Genomic DNA, 14,452 nt, shown 5'->3' on the forward strand with positions numbered 1-14,452 from the left:
TCTCTCGTCGCATGCATGTTTTGTGTGTGTGCACCACAAGCACGTGGAGGTGAACCACATATTCGGTTGCAACTTGCTAGCTGTTTGCGCTGAAATACTGGTTTGACAGATTTGGCTTGATATGCAAGGAAAGTGTCACAAACAGCAAAACGTTTTTCAAACAACAATGCTCAACAGGGCTCCGAAAGTGTCTGCATATAGAAATCTGACACAAATGATTTAAGAATTGGGGGGAAAAAGGAGTCTTTCTTAACATCTTCAATACAGTTTAGGTACAGGTTCCTCTCAGCGCCACGTTTCTTTTTTTTCTTCTTCTCCCCCCCCCCCCCCCCCCCGCGTGCGGCGTGGTGCCACCCACGGGCGCGTCCCCGCCCGTGGGTGGCTGCGTCGAAAGCCGTTCCATTCCCGCTTCCCGTCTGAGAGGAGGGGAGGGCGGTTTGCTTGGCGCGGCGCTCTCGAATCCGCCCAGTGTCCGGTGCTAAACGAATGCTAATGGCCCGCGGGGTGGGGGGGGGGGGGCGGGGGCGGGGGGGGGGGAGGGGGAATGGCCCCGTTATGCAGGTTGTCCGAAGTCATTCGTCTGCTTTAGCGCAGGACGGGTGTCAGGGGCTAACTCGATCTGCGCGGGAGCAAATGAAGGTTCCCCCCGCTAGCGCTGCAGACACACAGAACCTCTCCCCCACCACGAGGCCCGGGCCCCCGTAAACAGCTTCATTACTGGATCCCCCGTCTCTCTCTCTCTCTCTCTCTCTCTCTCTCTCTCTCCTCCATCTCTCTCTCTCTCTCTCTCTCTCCTCCATCTCTCTCTCTCTCTCCTCCATCTCTCTCTCTCTCCTCCATCTCTCTCTCTCTCTCTCTCTCCTCCATCTCTCTCTCTCTCTCCTCCATCTCTCTCTCTCTCTCTCCTCCATCTCTCCCTCTGTCCTCCATCTCTCTCTCTCTCTCCTCCCTCTCTCTCTCCTCCATCCCTCTCTCTCTCTCTCCTCCATCTCTCTCTCTCTCCTCCATCTCTCTCTCTCTCTCCTCCATCTCTCTCTCTCTCCTCCATCTCTCTCTCTCCTCCGTCTCTCCTCCATCTCTCTCTCTCTCTCCGTCCCTCTCGGCTTGGTCAAAATGGGGAAGTTAAGGATTCGGCGTGTAGGGGACGTTTTACAGGGTAGGCCCAGTATTGACTGTGGCTTTCCGGACATTTTTTCCTCCTCCCTGGGGGGGGCTAACTAGCATGCGACCGTGCTATGGCTCTCCAATGTTGCCTCTTCGATCGATTTCTTTTTTATTCTTTGTGTCTGTTCCAATGTTCACTTCATGAAGCTAGGGGAATCCAGCTGCTCAGCAGTACCGAGCAGATAAACATTTACATGTGGTCATTTAGCAGACGCTCTTATCCAGAGCGACTTACAGTAAGTACAGGGACATTCCCCCCGAGGCAAGTAGGGTGAAGTGCCTTGCCCACGACACAACGTCATTTGGCAAAGCTGGGAATCGAACTGGCAACCTTCCGATTCCCTCACCGCTCAGCCACCTGACTCCCCTAAACGCACCATTGGGACGGTTCTTGGGTTATTGGAGGCGGTTGTCGTCTGTTTCAGGAGACGCCACATGACCGTTGAGGATCGGCGGGAACGGGCGGGAGGGTGAAACGGGAACACGCACGCCGCGCCCGTGTTCCTGAATGAAACGTTTCCCCCCCCTTGCTCACTGGCAGCAGTAGCGGTTCGTGCCATCCCCAAAACGCTCTGTTAACCACGCGCACGTTTAAAAAAAAAAAAAAACGTGTCAAACTCTCCTATCTAGCCGTCGTTCATGCTAGCTGAGAGGAGTCGGAATCGTTTTTCTTTTTTCCGCTGCCCTCAAGGTTTCTCTTCCTCTTTCCTCAGGCCCCGCGCAGCCAGTTGTGGAAAAGGCTTGCTTAGCTCGTCGGGTGGCGGGCGCCGCGGCGTGTCAGAACGGCCACTGAGGCGGTCAGTGACTCGGCGCAACAGTCACATGGGGGGGGGGGGGGGTGGAGGGGGGTGGAGGGGGAGGGGAAGACAGGAGGACAGCTTTTATCGTAGACCGGGTTCCTCTCCAACAAACCCTCCTCTCTGAGCGACGCTGCAGAACAGAGACTTGCAGAGTAGGCCCGAGTCGAGTGTGTGTGTGTATTTGTGTAAGTGCTTTGTGCGCGTACGGGTGTGTCTGTGTCTGGGTAGATGAGTCGGATAATCTCATGATTTGCCTGACCTCCTCTGTACTCTGAGCTTGTAGTGGGAGCGGATTGGCTGGGGGGGGGGGGGGGTGACGGGTTCGGCTGTGCTGGGAGGGAGGGACCGCCGTCGCGGCAGCGCCAATATGAATATTACATAACCTCGACGGGTGAGGGAGGGAGGGAGGGAGGGAGGGAGGGAGCGAGGGAGGGAGGGAGGGAGGGAGGGAAGGAGGGAAGGAGGGAGGGAGGGAGGGAGGGAGGGAGGGAGGGAGGGAGCGAGGGAGGGAGGGAGGGAGGGAGAGAGGGAGGGAGGGAGAACATAGCTGGAGAGAACTGTGTACCTAATGCGGTCTCTCAACGAGAAGGCCTCTTTCCAGAGCATTTTTCAGATGAACACTGAGCTAAATCTCCGTGGCGTCCCACCGGTTGATATGCCAACATGCACATCCTCCACCAGCTCTGCAGTGGAACTGTCTGGGCTCACTGACTGGCTGTCAGGCCATCCTCCCTCTCCCTCTCTCTCTCTCTCTCTCTCTCTCTCTCTCTCTCTCTCTCTCTCTGTGTCTCTCTCTCTCTGTGTCTCTCTCTCTCTGTGTCTCTCTCTGTGTCTCTCTCTCTCTGTGTCTCTCTCTGTGTGTCTCTCTCTTTCTCTGTGTCTCTCTCTCTCTGTGTCTCTCTCTCTCTCTCTCTCTGTGTGTCTCTCTCTCTCTCTCTGTGTCTCTCTCTCTCTGTGTCTCTGTCTCTCTGTGTCTCTCTTTCTCTCTGTGTGTCTCTCTACCTTCTTTTGTTTGCCCGCAGCCCCGTCTGTCTTCTGACCCCGCTGAGACGTACGTTGAAACGCAATAGGTGTGAAGGCAGCAAAGGCGCTTTTGTGGGATTTACCTTGTCTCGCTGTCAGATGATTGATGGGGTGGTTTAGGAGAGGACTACCATCATTCTCTCTTTCTCACTCTCTCTCTCTCTCACTCTCTCTGTGTCTGACAATCTATCTGACAGTCTCTGTCTCTCTGTCTCTCTTTCTCTCTGTGTCTGACAATCTCTGACAATCACAATCTCTCTCCCTCTCTCTCTCTCTGTCTCTCTGTCTCTCTCTCTATCCCTCCCCTCCCTCCCTCTCTCTCACTCTCTCGCTCGCTCTCTCTCAGTTCAGTTCAGAATGCTTTATTGGCATGACAGTTCGGGTTGAGTATTGCAAAGTCTCTCTCTCTCTCTCCCTCCCCCTCTCTCTCTTGGTAGGCCCCTCTCCCCTAAGCCCTGGGTAGGCAGCCCTAGCAGGGCTCCGTTGGCATGGCTGACCTCCTGGGAAGGTGAACCCGCAGAGCACACCGAGCACCTCTCTGCTCGTTATGCCAAACGACCGCTAACTTCCCGGTGCCTCCTCGACGCGCTGTTGACGCAAATGCTATTAACCCACAAATGATTAGTGATAAGAGGTGTACAGGGTATTGTGGGTGTCAGCTGGCAGGCGTGTGTGTGTGTATACAGTATCCTCATGTAACACTGTCCTAGGGCTTAGGTTGCTACGGGACTATTTATAAGAACCCCCCTGGGTCCTGACTTCCTCCTACACAAATGGGAGGCCCCTCTGTGTGTGTGTGTGTTCCCCCCCCACTCACACACACATGCACTCCCCAGATAGTCAGGCTGACAGAAAGGCCCTGTACTCCTATTGCAGTCCCCAACTACTAGCCAGCCCTGCTCCTTTAAAGCCCGAGATGTGGACTTGAATTGCCAACACATAAAGCACAGCAGTGCCTCATAGAAAGATCCGGATGTTGGACTATCCACCGTCCCGAATGTTGTATTTTTTTGGGTGAGACCTGGGACATCGGCCTGCTTTTTCTTTCTTTCAAAATCCAATCTTTTGTTTTGTCAACAAAGTCAGGCTTTTTGTCGTCGTCGTCGCGCTTGCTAGCGGCGACAAGCTGCTCCGTCATTCGCTCGCTCGACCAACATTGTATGTGTGTACGCGGTGGCAGCCCTTACGACTTCGCACTTGTTTGTTGATCCGTTGCTCCTTTTTTTTTCTCAGTCGAACCTTGTGTTCCCACTCCCCCCCCTCCCCCACACACACACTCCTCACACATACACACACATACACACACACACGTAATCAGAATAGTGTGGGAGGCATTAGCATACCGAGGTCACTAAACGGCAGCACAGAGGTCTGCTTCAGAGCCGGCGTCGTGTTACGGCGCACTAGCTAACCGGCTTCTTTTTTTTATTTCTTTCTCGCCGGCTTGCATTTTGGTTGCGCATGGATGTGTTAACGTGTGTGTGTGTGTGTGTGTGGGTGTTGGCCTGTCTGGGTTTGGGTTGTACATCCTACGTCGAGTGCATTAGCCTACTTGTGTGTGTGTGTGTGTGTGTGTGCTCTCTGCCCTACTGTGGAGGTGTCTCTAATGAGGCTTGACTGTGTGCATGGCAGCGTGCCACCAAGCCCGGAGAGACAGTGGGAGGAATGCTGGAGAGTGGGTAGGCTGGCACGAGTCCCAGGGAAAACACCCCCTGCTGGTTCTTTCATAAAGACATTGGAAGATGTGCGTTTCCATTCCTGTTTGGGCGCGCCGGGGCCCCGTCGTCCAGGGTCAGGCCATCCCCCTCTCGTCTCGCGTGCGTGCGTCTTTCGAGGTTTCCGCCGTGCTCTGTAGCTTCGGCCGTGAGGACTGTTGTTCGGGGTGGGGTGGGGGGCTAGATCCACACGGCATGAATGGAGTTGTAATGGTTAATTTGAGCCCAGCACCCAAGGTGGGGAATTACTCCACCGCAGACATAATAACGGCATTGTACGAGTCAATAGTGGAACGAGTGTGCGACTGAAACGCGGTGTGCCGCGAGTGAATGTGGCGCTCCTCGGTTCAGACGGATCCTGCTGGGGGGTGGGGTGGGTGGGGGGGGGATGTTGACCTTGGGGGCAGGTAGTAGACCACCTGTTTCCCCAGCACCCCTGGTTAAGGCTATTAACAACAGACCATGAGGTTACAACGAGGCCCTGTTAGTAAGATAGCTGGAAATCCCTTTGAAGTAGCTTTAGCTCAGCTTGAGGGAGGTCATTGGGTGCCTCGTTAGGGTCGACCTCTGCTCACCTGCTCCGCCCTCGTTAGGGTCGGCCTCTGCTCACCTGCTCCGCCCTCGTTAGGGTCGACCTCTGCTCACCTGCTCTGCCCTCGTTAGGGTCGGCCTCTGCTCACCTGCTCTGCCCTCGTTAGGGTCGGCCTCTGCTCACCTGCTCTGCCCTCGTTAGGGTCGGCCTCTGCTCACCTGCTCCGCCCTCGTTAGGGTAGGCCTCTGCTCACCTGCTCCGCTATTGATGGACAAAACACGAGACATGTTTCAGACTGGATGATTGCCGTGGCGTCGTCATTGTAGGTTTTCATGATACAGGGCTAAGTGCTGCGCCAAACGAAGATGCTATAACAGAGACGCGATACTGTCGAGTGAGGCTGACCTTATAATAGGAGACTTCACTCGTGGGAGAGTTGACCGAACCTGAAAGTTCACGACAGCTGTGTCACGGGGTCAGTTTTGTGAAGGCGCACATTTTGGATATGACCTTGACCTGTGTGTGTGTTTTCCTTTGCCCGTGTTGCAGCCCGTCATCCAGAACGTCCGAGGCCAACGCCACAGTGTCTCCGTCCCCGGCCAAGCCCGGAGGCCCGGCCCACAAGATCTGCCTGGTGTGCTCCGACGAGGCCTCGGGGTGCCACTACGGGGTCCTCACCTGCGGCAGCTGCAAAGTCTTCTTCAAGAGGGCTGTGGAAGGTGGGTCGACATTCGCGGATGTTTCCCCACGCACGCACGCACACACAACGGTCGTTAAGGAGTCCCGAGTACCCAGAGACCTGCAGGTCTGGAGCACCTGGTGTCCTCGAGAGCGCTCCTGCACAGTTAGGCTAGGCTCGCGACAGGAATTCGGGCCTCACGCTCGAAAACCTCCACGCCTTATCCCCACCCCACCCCCCCGGCCATGCCTCTTGTTGCGTTTGAATTTGACTCGGTGGACTTTTAGGAATCTTCTGAAGACGTGAGGATTTAACAGTCAAGTCAACTTGTCAGGTGAATTTTTATTTTATTTTTTATAAACATTCTGCAATGACAAACGCTAAACTCCCACCTCAAGATCCTAATCATTTTATGAGGCTGCATTGCTACAGGACACAGGGCACACGTACAGGACACGGCACACATTTTGCCCACGTTAATGCACGCCGTTCTTGGTGCCGGAAGCCTTGGAAATGTTTTTCACCTCCCATTTACCACAGCACGGTCTATCAAGGTCTCTTAATCGTCTCAATTACCTGCAAACTCCTCACGTCGTCGTTCTTTGAATTCATACACGTGATCGGTTATTTAAAAGTCATTGAAAGAAAAACACACTTTTTCCCCAGCAGTACTTTTGGGTAGCCGCCCATTCCTGTCTCGAGAGCTGTATGGACATTGTTGTTTGCAGTGAGACGCTATTGACCCAGGTAGCTAAGACTGATATCCATGAAAGAGTCGCTCAGTGGAGGAAAACTCCTCACTGCGTGTCATAAAACAGGTTATATCATACTGAACGTTGCCCCGGCACATTGTGGTACAGCTAACGCTAAAGGCGTCGTCAACCTCCAAACAGCAGTGCTTTATGGTGACCAGAGTCACTGTGTAGGCTAAGTGCCGATGATTTATTGCCCCAGCTTAGCATCTGTGGCAAAGGAATGCCTTTGACAGAAAGTGATAAGGTTCTGACAGCACAGGCCCCCATCCACCTCTCCAGAAAAGTAACCCCGACGTGAGAAATTCCAACTTGCCAGGTAGAGCAGCATAGCTACACGGCAGCTAGCCCTCTGATCTGACAAGCTGCTACAGCACCATCTCCGGTGTTAGCTAAAGTAGCCCCCACCCCTTGCTTTCCCCTGCAAGGCATTCAGCCCATTCATGCCCTGAGAGTTTAACCGCACCAGTGTTCAGGGCGCGCTCAAAGACGCCTTTCTCTTCTCATTTCTTTGGCCTGTTTATCGTGCCAGATGTCTGCTACTTTTAGCGTCTGCCCCCCGCCATGTGTATGTGCCCCGTGCCGGGCTAACAAGTTCCCCTCGAATAGACGCATCGTGGAGGAACTCCAGAGTATTTTTAGGAAGGACTGCATCACACGTTAAACCCAAGTGCCGTTCGTCGGAAGATCGGATTGATCCGCTTCCAAGGGCTTCTTTTTATACGCCTCGAAGTTCGGCCCGGGTCCCAGACAAGTAAAAAGTGATGTCATTCGACACGGACACTGTAGTCTTAAACACCGAACATGCAAAAATAACAGATATTTCAGAATTTGTGCGCATGGTTGCTCAAGGTCCATTGCGACATCGGGTTTAACGCCCCTTGTGTCCTCATGCTGATTACCAAGTAAATGTATGCTGATGAGTACGTGTGGGTTCAAGTATTAATATAACACTGAATAGAGCTGTACAGCAATAAAAAAGTAATATCTGTTATTTTTGTTCTTCCCTCCTCCGCTCCCCATTCGACGGTTGTTGTCGCACTGGCGAAGGCTGGAGAGCGAGACAAAACACAGATGGTAAATACAACTCACCTTCCATCCTCCTAACAACAACACTGTCACCTGTCACCTTTCCTGTCACCAGTCAGTCCCGACTGAAAGGCTCCGACCCGGTGAAGACCCTGTCTTTTTCAATGCATGTTTTTTTTTTTTTTTTTTTTTTTCTAATTTAGTTTTATGGGATTTGGCTTGGTGGATGACTTCACTTTTGCTTCACTTGACTACAATGTTCCCTGTGTGTGCCTTTGGCTGGGTTTGAAAAAGGTGAACGTGTGTGCATCACCGCCGCAAGACACCCTGTCTAATAACCACATTTGTTATCATCATTTTGTTCCCAACCAAATCGAATGATTGTAATTGTAGATCTAGCTCTCCTGGTTCGCTTTGAGCTGGGATTAACACGGTGGTGGGTTGTTTTGGTTTTTGCCGAGCTTTAACCCTGGACGAGCATGCCAAAGGAAGCTTGTTGTATCCCTGTGTTAACCGTGATCAAGATCTCTAACCCGAAACGATGATCCAAAAATGTGTCATTGTCCTGCTCCTAGGGTTATGTCAGCAACGCCCCAGATGTCATTATGACTGCGTAGACCCGAACCTACTCCGCTACATTGACTCCTAATTGTGTCCACCTCGGTTCAAAATCAGGACGGGGTTAAAACACCTAGTTGTAAATTCGAACTTAGTCGATACATGACTGACGACTAAATTCGTTAATTTGTCATCCCTGCATTTGAGCGTAAGATTGACGTGTACTAGCCACAGTTCTACTGCTAGTTCAGACCCATCCGCTAAAGAGAAGGCCGCACTCCAGTTTAGTAGTGGATTCACACTGAACTGACACAACCACTCCTTGCTGTAAAAATGACTAATGTTAGATAATGACTGACAGTTTGCCATGACGAGTCACTTCTAGACTATCAGACACACTTCAAGGAAATTATATTGTGCCCCTGTGGTGGAAACCCTTTAATGACCTACTTTGACAAAACATTGTTTTTACATAAACAAGTCATCAACATCATGTTTTACCAGGAACCAAGCAAAGCTTTTAGGAGAAACTTGGGAGAAACCAACCAGGTCTCAATTTGCACATGAGTGGTTATTATTGGCTGGTGGTAAAGATTGGTAGCCCAGTCGTTTTTCATGGATGCATCATAATTATTCAGTCCCGGTTTGGTTGTTCTTAATTGCCTGAAAAACTGCTATTCCCATTATGCCGAACGTAAAAGCACATCTAGATCCTGAATTGGCACCAGCCCACACCTCACATTTACATTTAGTCATTTAGCAGACGCTCTTATCCAGAGCGACTTACAGTAAGTACAGGGACATTCCCCCCGAGGCAAGTAGGGTGAAGTGCCTTGCCCCAGGACACAACGTAATTTTGCACGGCCGGGAATAGAACCGACAACCTTCGGATTGGTAGCCCGAATCCCTAACCGCTCAGCTGCCTGACCCCACTGACACTTTCAGAGGCAACGAAACAATAAGCTGTCTAGACCTGTGTTTGATATGTTCATTTAAATGTTAAGATGTTGTTAAGGTCAGAGACGAGCCTCTGGAGGTCAAACGTTCGTAAAGGGCGGGACCTCCGACTTAACTCTCAGTGAGTCATACCCAGTCCTTTCTCCGCAAAACAGCAGAAACTGTTTCCAACAAATCTGATTTGATTGGGGCACTTGTGGTCTTTCTCGCTAATCTTCTTCCCTAGCACCTTTTTCTTCTGAATCGCACGATAACATCACATGCACAGATTAAATAACTTGTAATTGCAGTGGCTCAACAGATGAGGTGATATGTTTTAGCAGTGACTCAGTTATCACTAAATACCACCCACCCCCCCCAAAAAAATACAATAAATACATAAATTCCTGCAGACATTATCAAATCTTATTAAGAGGAAAGAGAATGTAATCAGCTTCCCCCACACTTTTATCTGTGGATTGACAATGAAGCGATGGAGTAGTCGGTCGCCCCTTTAATCACACAGCACCCCTCCCCTGGAGGCCCTGCTGATCCGGCACTGTCGTTATTCAGCTGACGACCCCCTGGGCCGTCTCCCACAAGCCGGCTGTTTCTTTTGTAATAAAAAATAAAGCGACCGTGATATATATATATATATATATGACGCAGTGACGGTAAAACAATTAGAATTTCCGTTGTGCTCACCCTTCCTCCTTCCCCCCCCCCCCCCCCCCCCCCCCACAGGACAGCACAACTACCTCTGTGCCGGGAGGAACGACTGCATCATCGACAAGATCCGCCGGAAGAACTGCCCGGCCTGCCGCTTTCGCAAGTGTCTGCAGGCCGGCATGAACCTGGAAGGTAACCCGGCTCCCTCCCCCCCCCCCTCCTTCCTCCCCCCCCCCCCCCCTCCTTCCTCCCCCCCTCCCCCCGAGTGGTTTGTGTTGGGTTTTGTGCGTGCGTGTTTGTGCGTGTGTGTGGGAGCTCTTTCCCTGCCCGCGTAATGTCGGTTCTGTATGTTCGTGCTCATGCACTTAATGTCATTTATATACAGTGCCCTCCAAAAGTATTGGAACAGTGAGGCGAATTCCTTTATTTTTGCTGTAGACTGAAAACATTTGGGCTTGACATCAAATAATGAACGTGAGACCAGAGATCAACGTTTCAGCTTTTATTTCCAGGTATTTACATCAGGATCTGATGCACAACTAAGAAAATATCACATTTTGTTTGAATCCACCCATTTGTCATGTGATCAAAAGTATTGGAACAGATATACTTAAAACATATTTAAGTGAATAAGACTTAATATTTAGTTGCAAATCCTTTGCTTTCAATAACTGCAGCAAGTCTGTGACCCATTGACGTCACCAAACTTTTGCATTCTTCCTTTTTGATGCTTTCCCAGGCTTTCACTGCAGCCTCTTTCAGTTGTTGTTTGTTTTGTGGGGTTCCTCCCTTCAGTCTCCTCTTAAGCAGGTAAAATGCATGCTCTATAGGGTTTAAGTCTGGAGATTGACTTGGCCAGTCTAATACCTTCCATTTCTTGCCCCTGATGAACTCCTTTGTTGTTTTGGCAGTGTGTTTTGGGTCGTTATCTTGCTGCATGATGAAGGCTCTGCCAATCAGTTTGGTTGCATCTTTCCTTAAATTGGCAGACAAAATGTTTCTGTAGACTTCCGAGTTCATTTTGCTGCTGCCATCATGTGTTACATCCTCAATGAAGATTAATGAGCCCGTCCCAGAAGAAGCCATGCAAGCCCAAGCCATGACATTACCTCCACCGTGTTTCACAGATGAGCTTGTGTGTTTGGGATCATGAGCAGTTCCTTTCTTTCTCCAAACTTTAGCCTTTCCATCACTTTGGTAAAAGTTAATCTTTGTCTCATCAGTCCATAAAACTTTGTCCCAGAATTTTTGAGGTTCATCTCTGTACTTTTTGGCAATTTCCAGCCTGGCCTTCCTATTCTTCTTGCTAATGAGTGGTTTGCATCTTCTGGTGTAGCCCTTGTACTTTTGTTCATGAAGTCTTCTGCGAACAGTAGATAGTGATACCTTCACTCCTGCCATCTGGAGGTTGTTGCTGATCTCACTAACAGTTGTTTTAGGGTCTTTCTTTACAGCTCTCACAATGTTTCTGTCATCAACTGCTGATGTTTTCCTTGGTCTACCTGTTCGACGTCTGTTACTTAGTACACCAGTAGTTTTCTTCTTCTTCAGGACATTCCAAATGGTTGTACTGGCTATGGCCAATGTTTCTGCAATGGCTCTGATTGATTTTCCATCTTCTCTAAGACTCACAATTGCTTGTTTTTCACCCAAAGACAGCGCTCTGGTTTTCATGTTGTTTTCACCTCTGAATACAGTCTGCATAGACAAAACCTATCTTACCCAATCTGAACCTGAGTGTAGACATTCAGTGGTATTTATTGATTGAATAATGTATGTAATAGGACACACCTGGGCAACAAAACACACCTGTCAGTCACATGTTCCAATACTTTTGCTCACGTGACAAATGGGTGGGTTCGAACAAAAAGGTGATATTTTCTAATTTGTGCATCAGATCCTGATGTAAATACCTGGAAATAAAAGCTGAAACGTTGATCTCTGGTTTCACATTCATCGTTTGATGTCAAGCCCAAATGTTTTCAGTCTACAGCAAAAATAAAGGAATTGGCCTCACTGTTCCAATACCTTTGGAGGGCACTGTATGTTCATTCACCTCTTTGCCGGATTGAATCGGAGAGTGGGAAGAGTGGGTGGGGGACTGCGCGGGGCCATGCGGGTGCATCCACCAAAGGCTCTTAGTTGCCATAGCAATGCACGTGAAGGAAATTAAACAGGGGGAGGAGGAGGAGGGGGGGGGGCGGTAGAGAGAGAGAGAGAGACAGAGGCAGTTGATGGCAAGCTTTCTACCTGTGGCCCGTGAGCTTACCGCGTAGAACGTATAAAACGAGGAAAGAAAAAATCTAAAAAAGAGAATAATGGACGGCATGTCACTCACAGTTACGGCGTTGTTGTTTACTGTGCTTTGCAACACCCATTCGAGGAAAAACGCATCACACCGTCAACTGGAATCTGCCTCCATAAATACTTGTTGATGCTTTGCCTTTTAGCCATGCACAGGCCTAGATAAGCTCGCTTATCTGCAGCTGTATGCACAGCGACATCGTGTAGAACGTAGAAAACAAATTAAATGTGTTTTTCCACAAATGTAATCTTTCAGCGGTGCTGTTGGTCTCCTAATACTTCCAAGGTTCACCCCCTGGGTTACTGTGACCTTCCAGGATTACTCACAATTTACCTATTCCCCCCCCCTCTCTCTCTCTCTCTCTCTCTCTTCCTCCCACATCTCCCCGTGCCCCCCCCTCCCCCCTCTCTCTCATTCTCCTCCGCTCTCTCTCGCTCTCTCTCTTCCTCCCACATCTCCCCCCCCCCCCCCCCCCCCCCCCCCCTTTGCAGCGAGGAAAAACAAGAAGCTGATCAAGCTGAAGGGCCAGCAGCCCAGCGTGGAGTCGGCGTCGCCCGGCCCCGCGGAGCAGGCCTGCGCCCTGATCCCCAAGTCCATGCCGCAGCTGGTGCCCACCATGTTGTCCCTGCTCAAGGCCATCGAGCCGGAGGTCATCTACTCGGGCTACGACAGCACGGTGCCCGACACGTCCACGCGCCTCATGACCACGCTGAACCGGCTGGGCGGCCAGCAGGTCATCTCGGCCGTCAAGTGGGCCAAGTCCCTGCCAGGTGAGCCTCCGACCCTGGAGGGGTGGTTAGGGGTTAGGGGGTTAGGGGGTTAGGGGACTGAGGGATTCCCCAGCGCACCCAGATTTCCCCCCCCCCCCCCCACCCGGTGGCTCAAGAGGAGGCGGATGCCCGTCCTGTGCCAGCGGCATGATGTTATCTCGGATGACGGCGCCTGCCCTCCCCCCCCATACACCCACACACACAAAAAAAACAAGCTCTTCTTGTTCTCGAGGCTTGAGGGTTCAGGTGGCGCTGAGACGATAAGAGACAGCATTCGTACCGAGTCTGTCAGAGACCCCCTTACCTTCCACCACCCTTACCAGAGTAGCGGCTTCAAATATTTGAGCGTGGCGGCTTCGATGTTTGAATGGCGGGGCAGAGCTCGACAGAACTGAGCTTAGCACGTCTGCTCATTCTTCAAATTCCCTCGAGTCCATTTTCAGATAGATTTAAACCCCCCCAGGGCCAGGCGTGACAAAGAAAACGCACGATGAGTTCATCCCTACAGGTATTTCCTACGCTTATCGTACCGTACCACTGCATAGTTAGACCCAGTATGTTCTAGAAAGTCCTAAATGACTTACGGCTCAGTTTTGGGCACTGTGAACGTTGACTTTCATAGATTTCCCCTTCTTCACAGAAGATTGTTTGTGGTTCATACTTCTAGAGTGACAACTGTACTGTTAGAACTGAGACATCTGGAGAACTATGTCGAAAAACGTAGACCTGAAGGCAGATCGAAAATGTCTCGTTTTCTAGAGGCACCTGTTTGGACAGCTACAACGTTCGAATGATGCATTCCTCTAACGCCATCTGCTTCTGGTTGGTAAGCCTTATCCATGGTGACATTTATAAACGTGCGTGTGCGTGTGTGTGTGTGTGGATGCTGGTTCACGTGCGCAGGTTTCCGGAACCTTCACCTGGACGACCAGATGACCCTGCTGCAGTGCTCCTGGCTGTTCCTCATGTCCTTCAGTCTGGGCTGGCGCTCCTACGAGCAGTGTAACGGAGGAATGCTCTGCTTCGCCCCCGACCTGGTCATCAACGAGTACGTCCCCCTCACCTCCCTCCCTCACCTCCCTCCCCTCTCTCCCTCCCTCCCTCACCTATTTTCAAAAGTGGATACCACCTTTGAAAACAGAAATCTGGCCGTTCGAATTGACTTCAAATGCATCAAATCTGTTCCCTCATCCTATCGGCTGCATTTTTTATGTCAACAATCGGACTGACTTCTATCCGTCCACATCCTAACATCAAGACCGTCAATGTGTATTTATTTTTTTACGTCGCCACCGATACAGTTAAGTCGACGCCACAAGCTGTAAATATTTTAATGAGGAGCCCTCGAAACAGGATTCAGAGTGAGGTTCGTTGTGTGGTTTGCTTTGCGCTGGCCTCGGGGTTCGCTTCAGGGTTCAGGGGAGAGCAGAGAACAGCCAGGCCACAATGGCGCTTCCTTGGGACTCCATCCTCAGGCTGTCTGCGGAGGAGGACCAAACCACCAGTAGACTTCAGCATTT

The 14,452-nt window shown here is 50.9% G+C and overlaps 1 protein-coding gene across 4 annotated transcripts in view; it reads left to right on the forward strand.

Moving 5' to 3' along the window:
• The window catches only part of LOC124489149 (glucocorticoid receptor-like), a 32,823-nt gene that overhangs the window by 15,271 nt on the left and 3,100 nt on the right, over positions 1–14,452 (forward strand). For all 4 annotated transcript variants that reach the window (XM_047051817.1, XM_047051818.1, XM_047051820.1 and 1 more), the window contains 5 exons: positions 5,784–5,953; positions 7,716–7,742; positions 9,933–10,049; positions 12,654–12,932; positions 13,836–13,980. In XM_047051817.1, coding sequence (XP_046907773.1) covers positions 5,784–5,953; positions 7,716–7,742; positions 9,933–10,049; positions 12,654–12,932; positions 13,836–13,980 — 738 coding nt within the window. The remainder of the gene's footprint in view (positions 1–5,783; positions 5,954–7,715; positions 7,743–9,932; positions 10,050–12,653; positions 12,933–13,835; positions 13,981–14,452) is intronic.

The sequence above is a fragment of the Hypomesus transpacificus genome, unplaced genomic scaffold, assembly GCF_021917145.1.
Source record: "Hypomesus transpacificus isolate Combined female unplaced genomic scaffold, fHypTra1 scaffold_181, whole genome shotgun sequence".
Lineage (NCBI taxonomy): Eukaryota > Metazoa > Chordata > Actinopteri > Osmeriformes > Osmeridae > Hypomesus > Hypomesus transpacificus.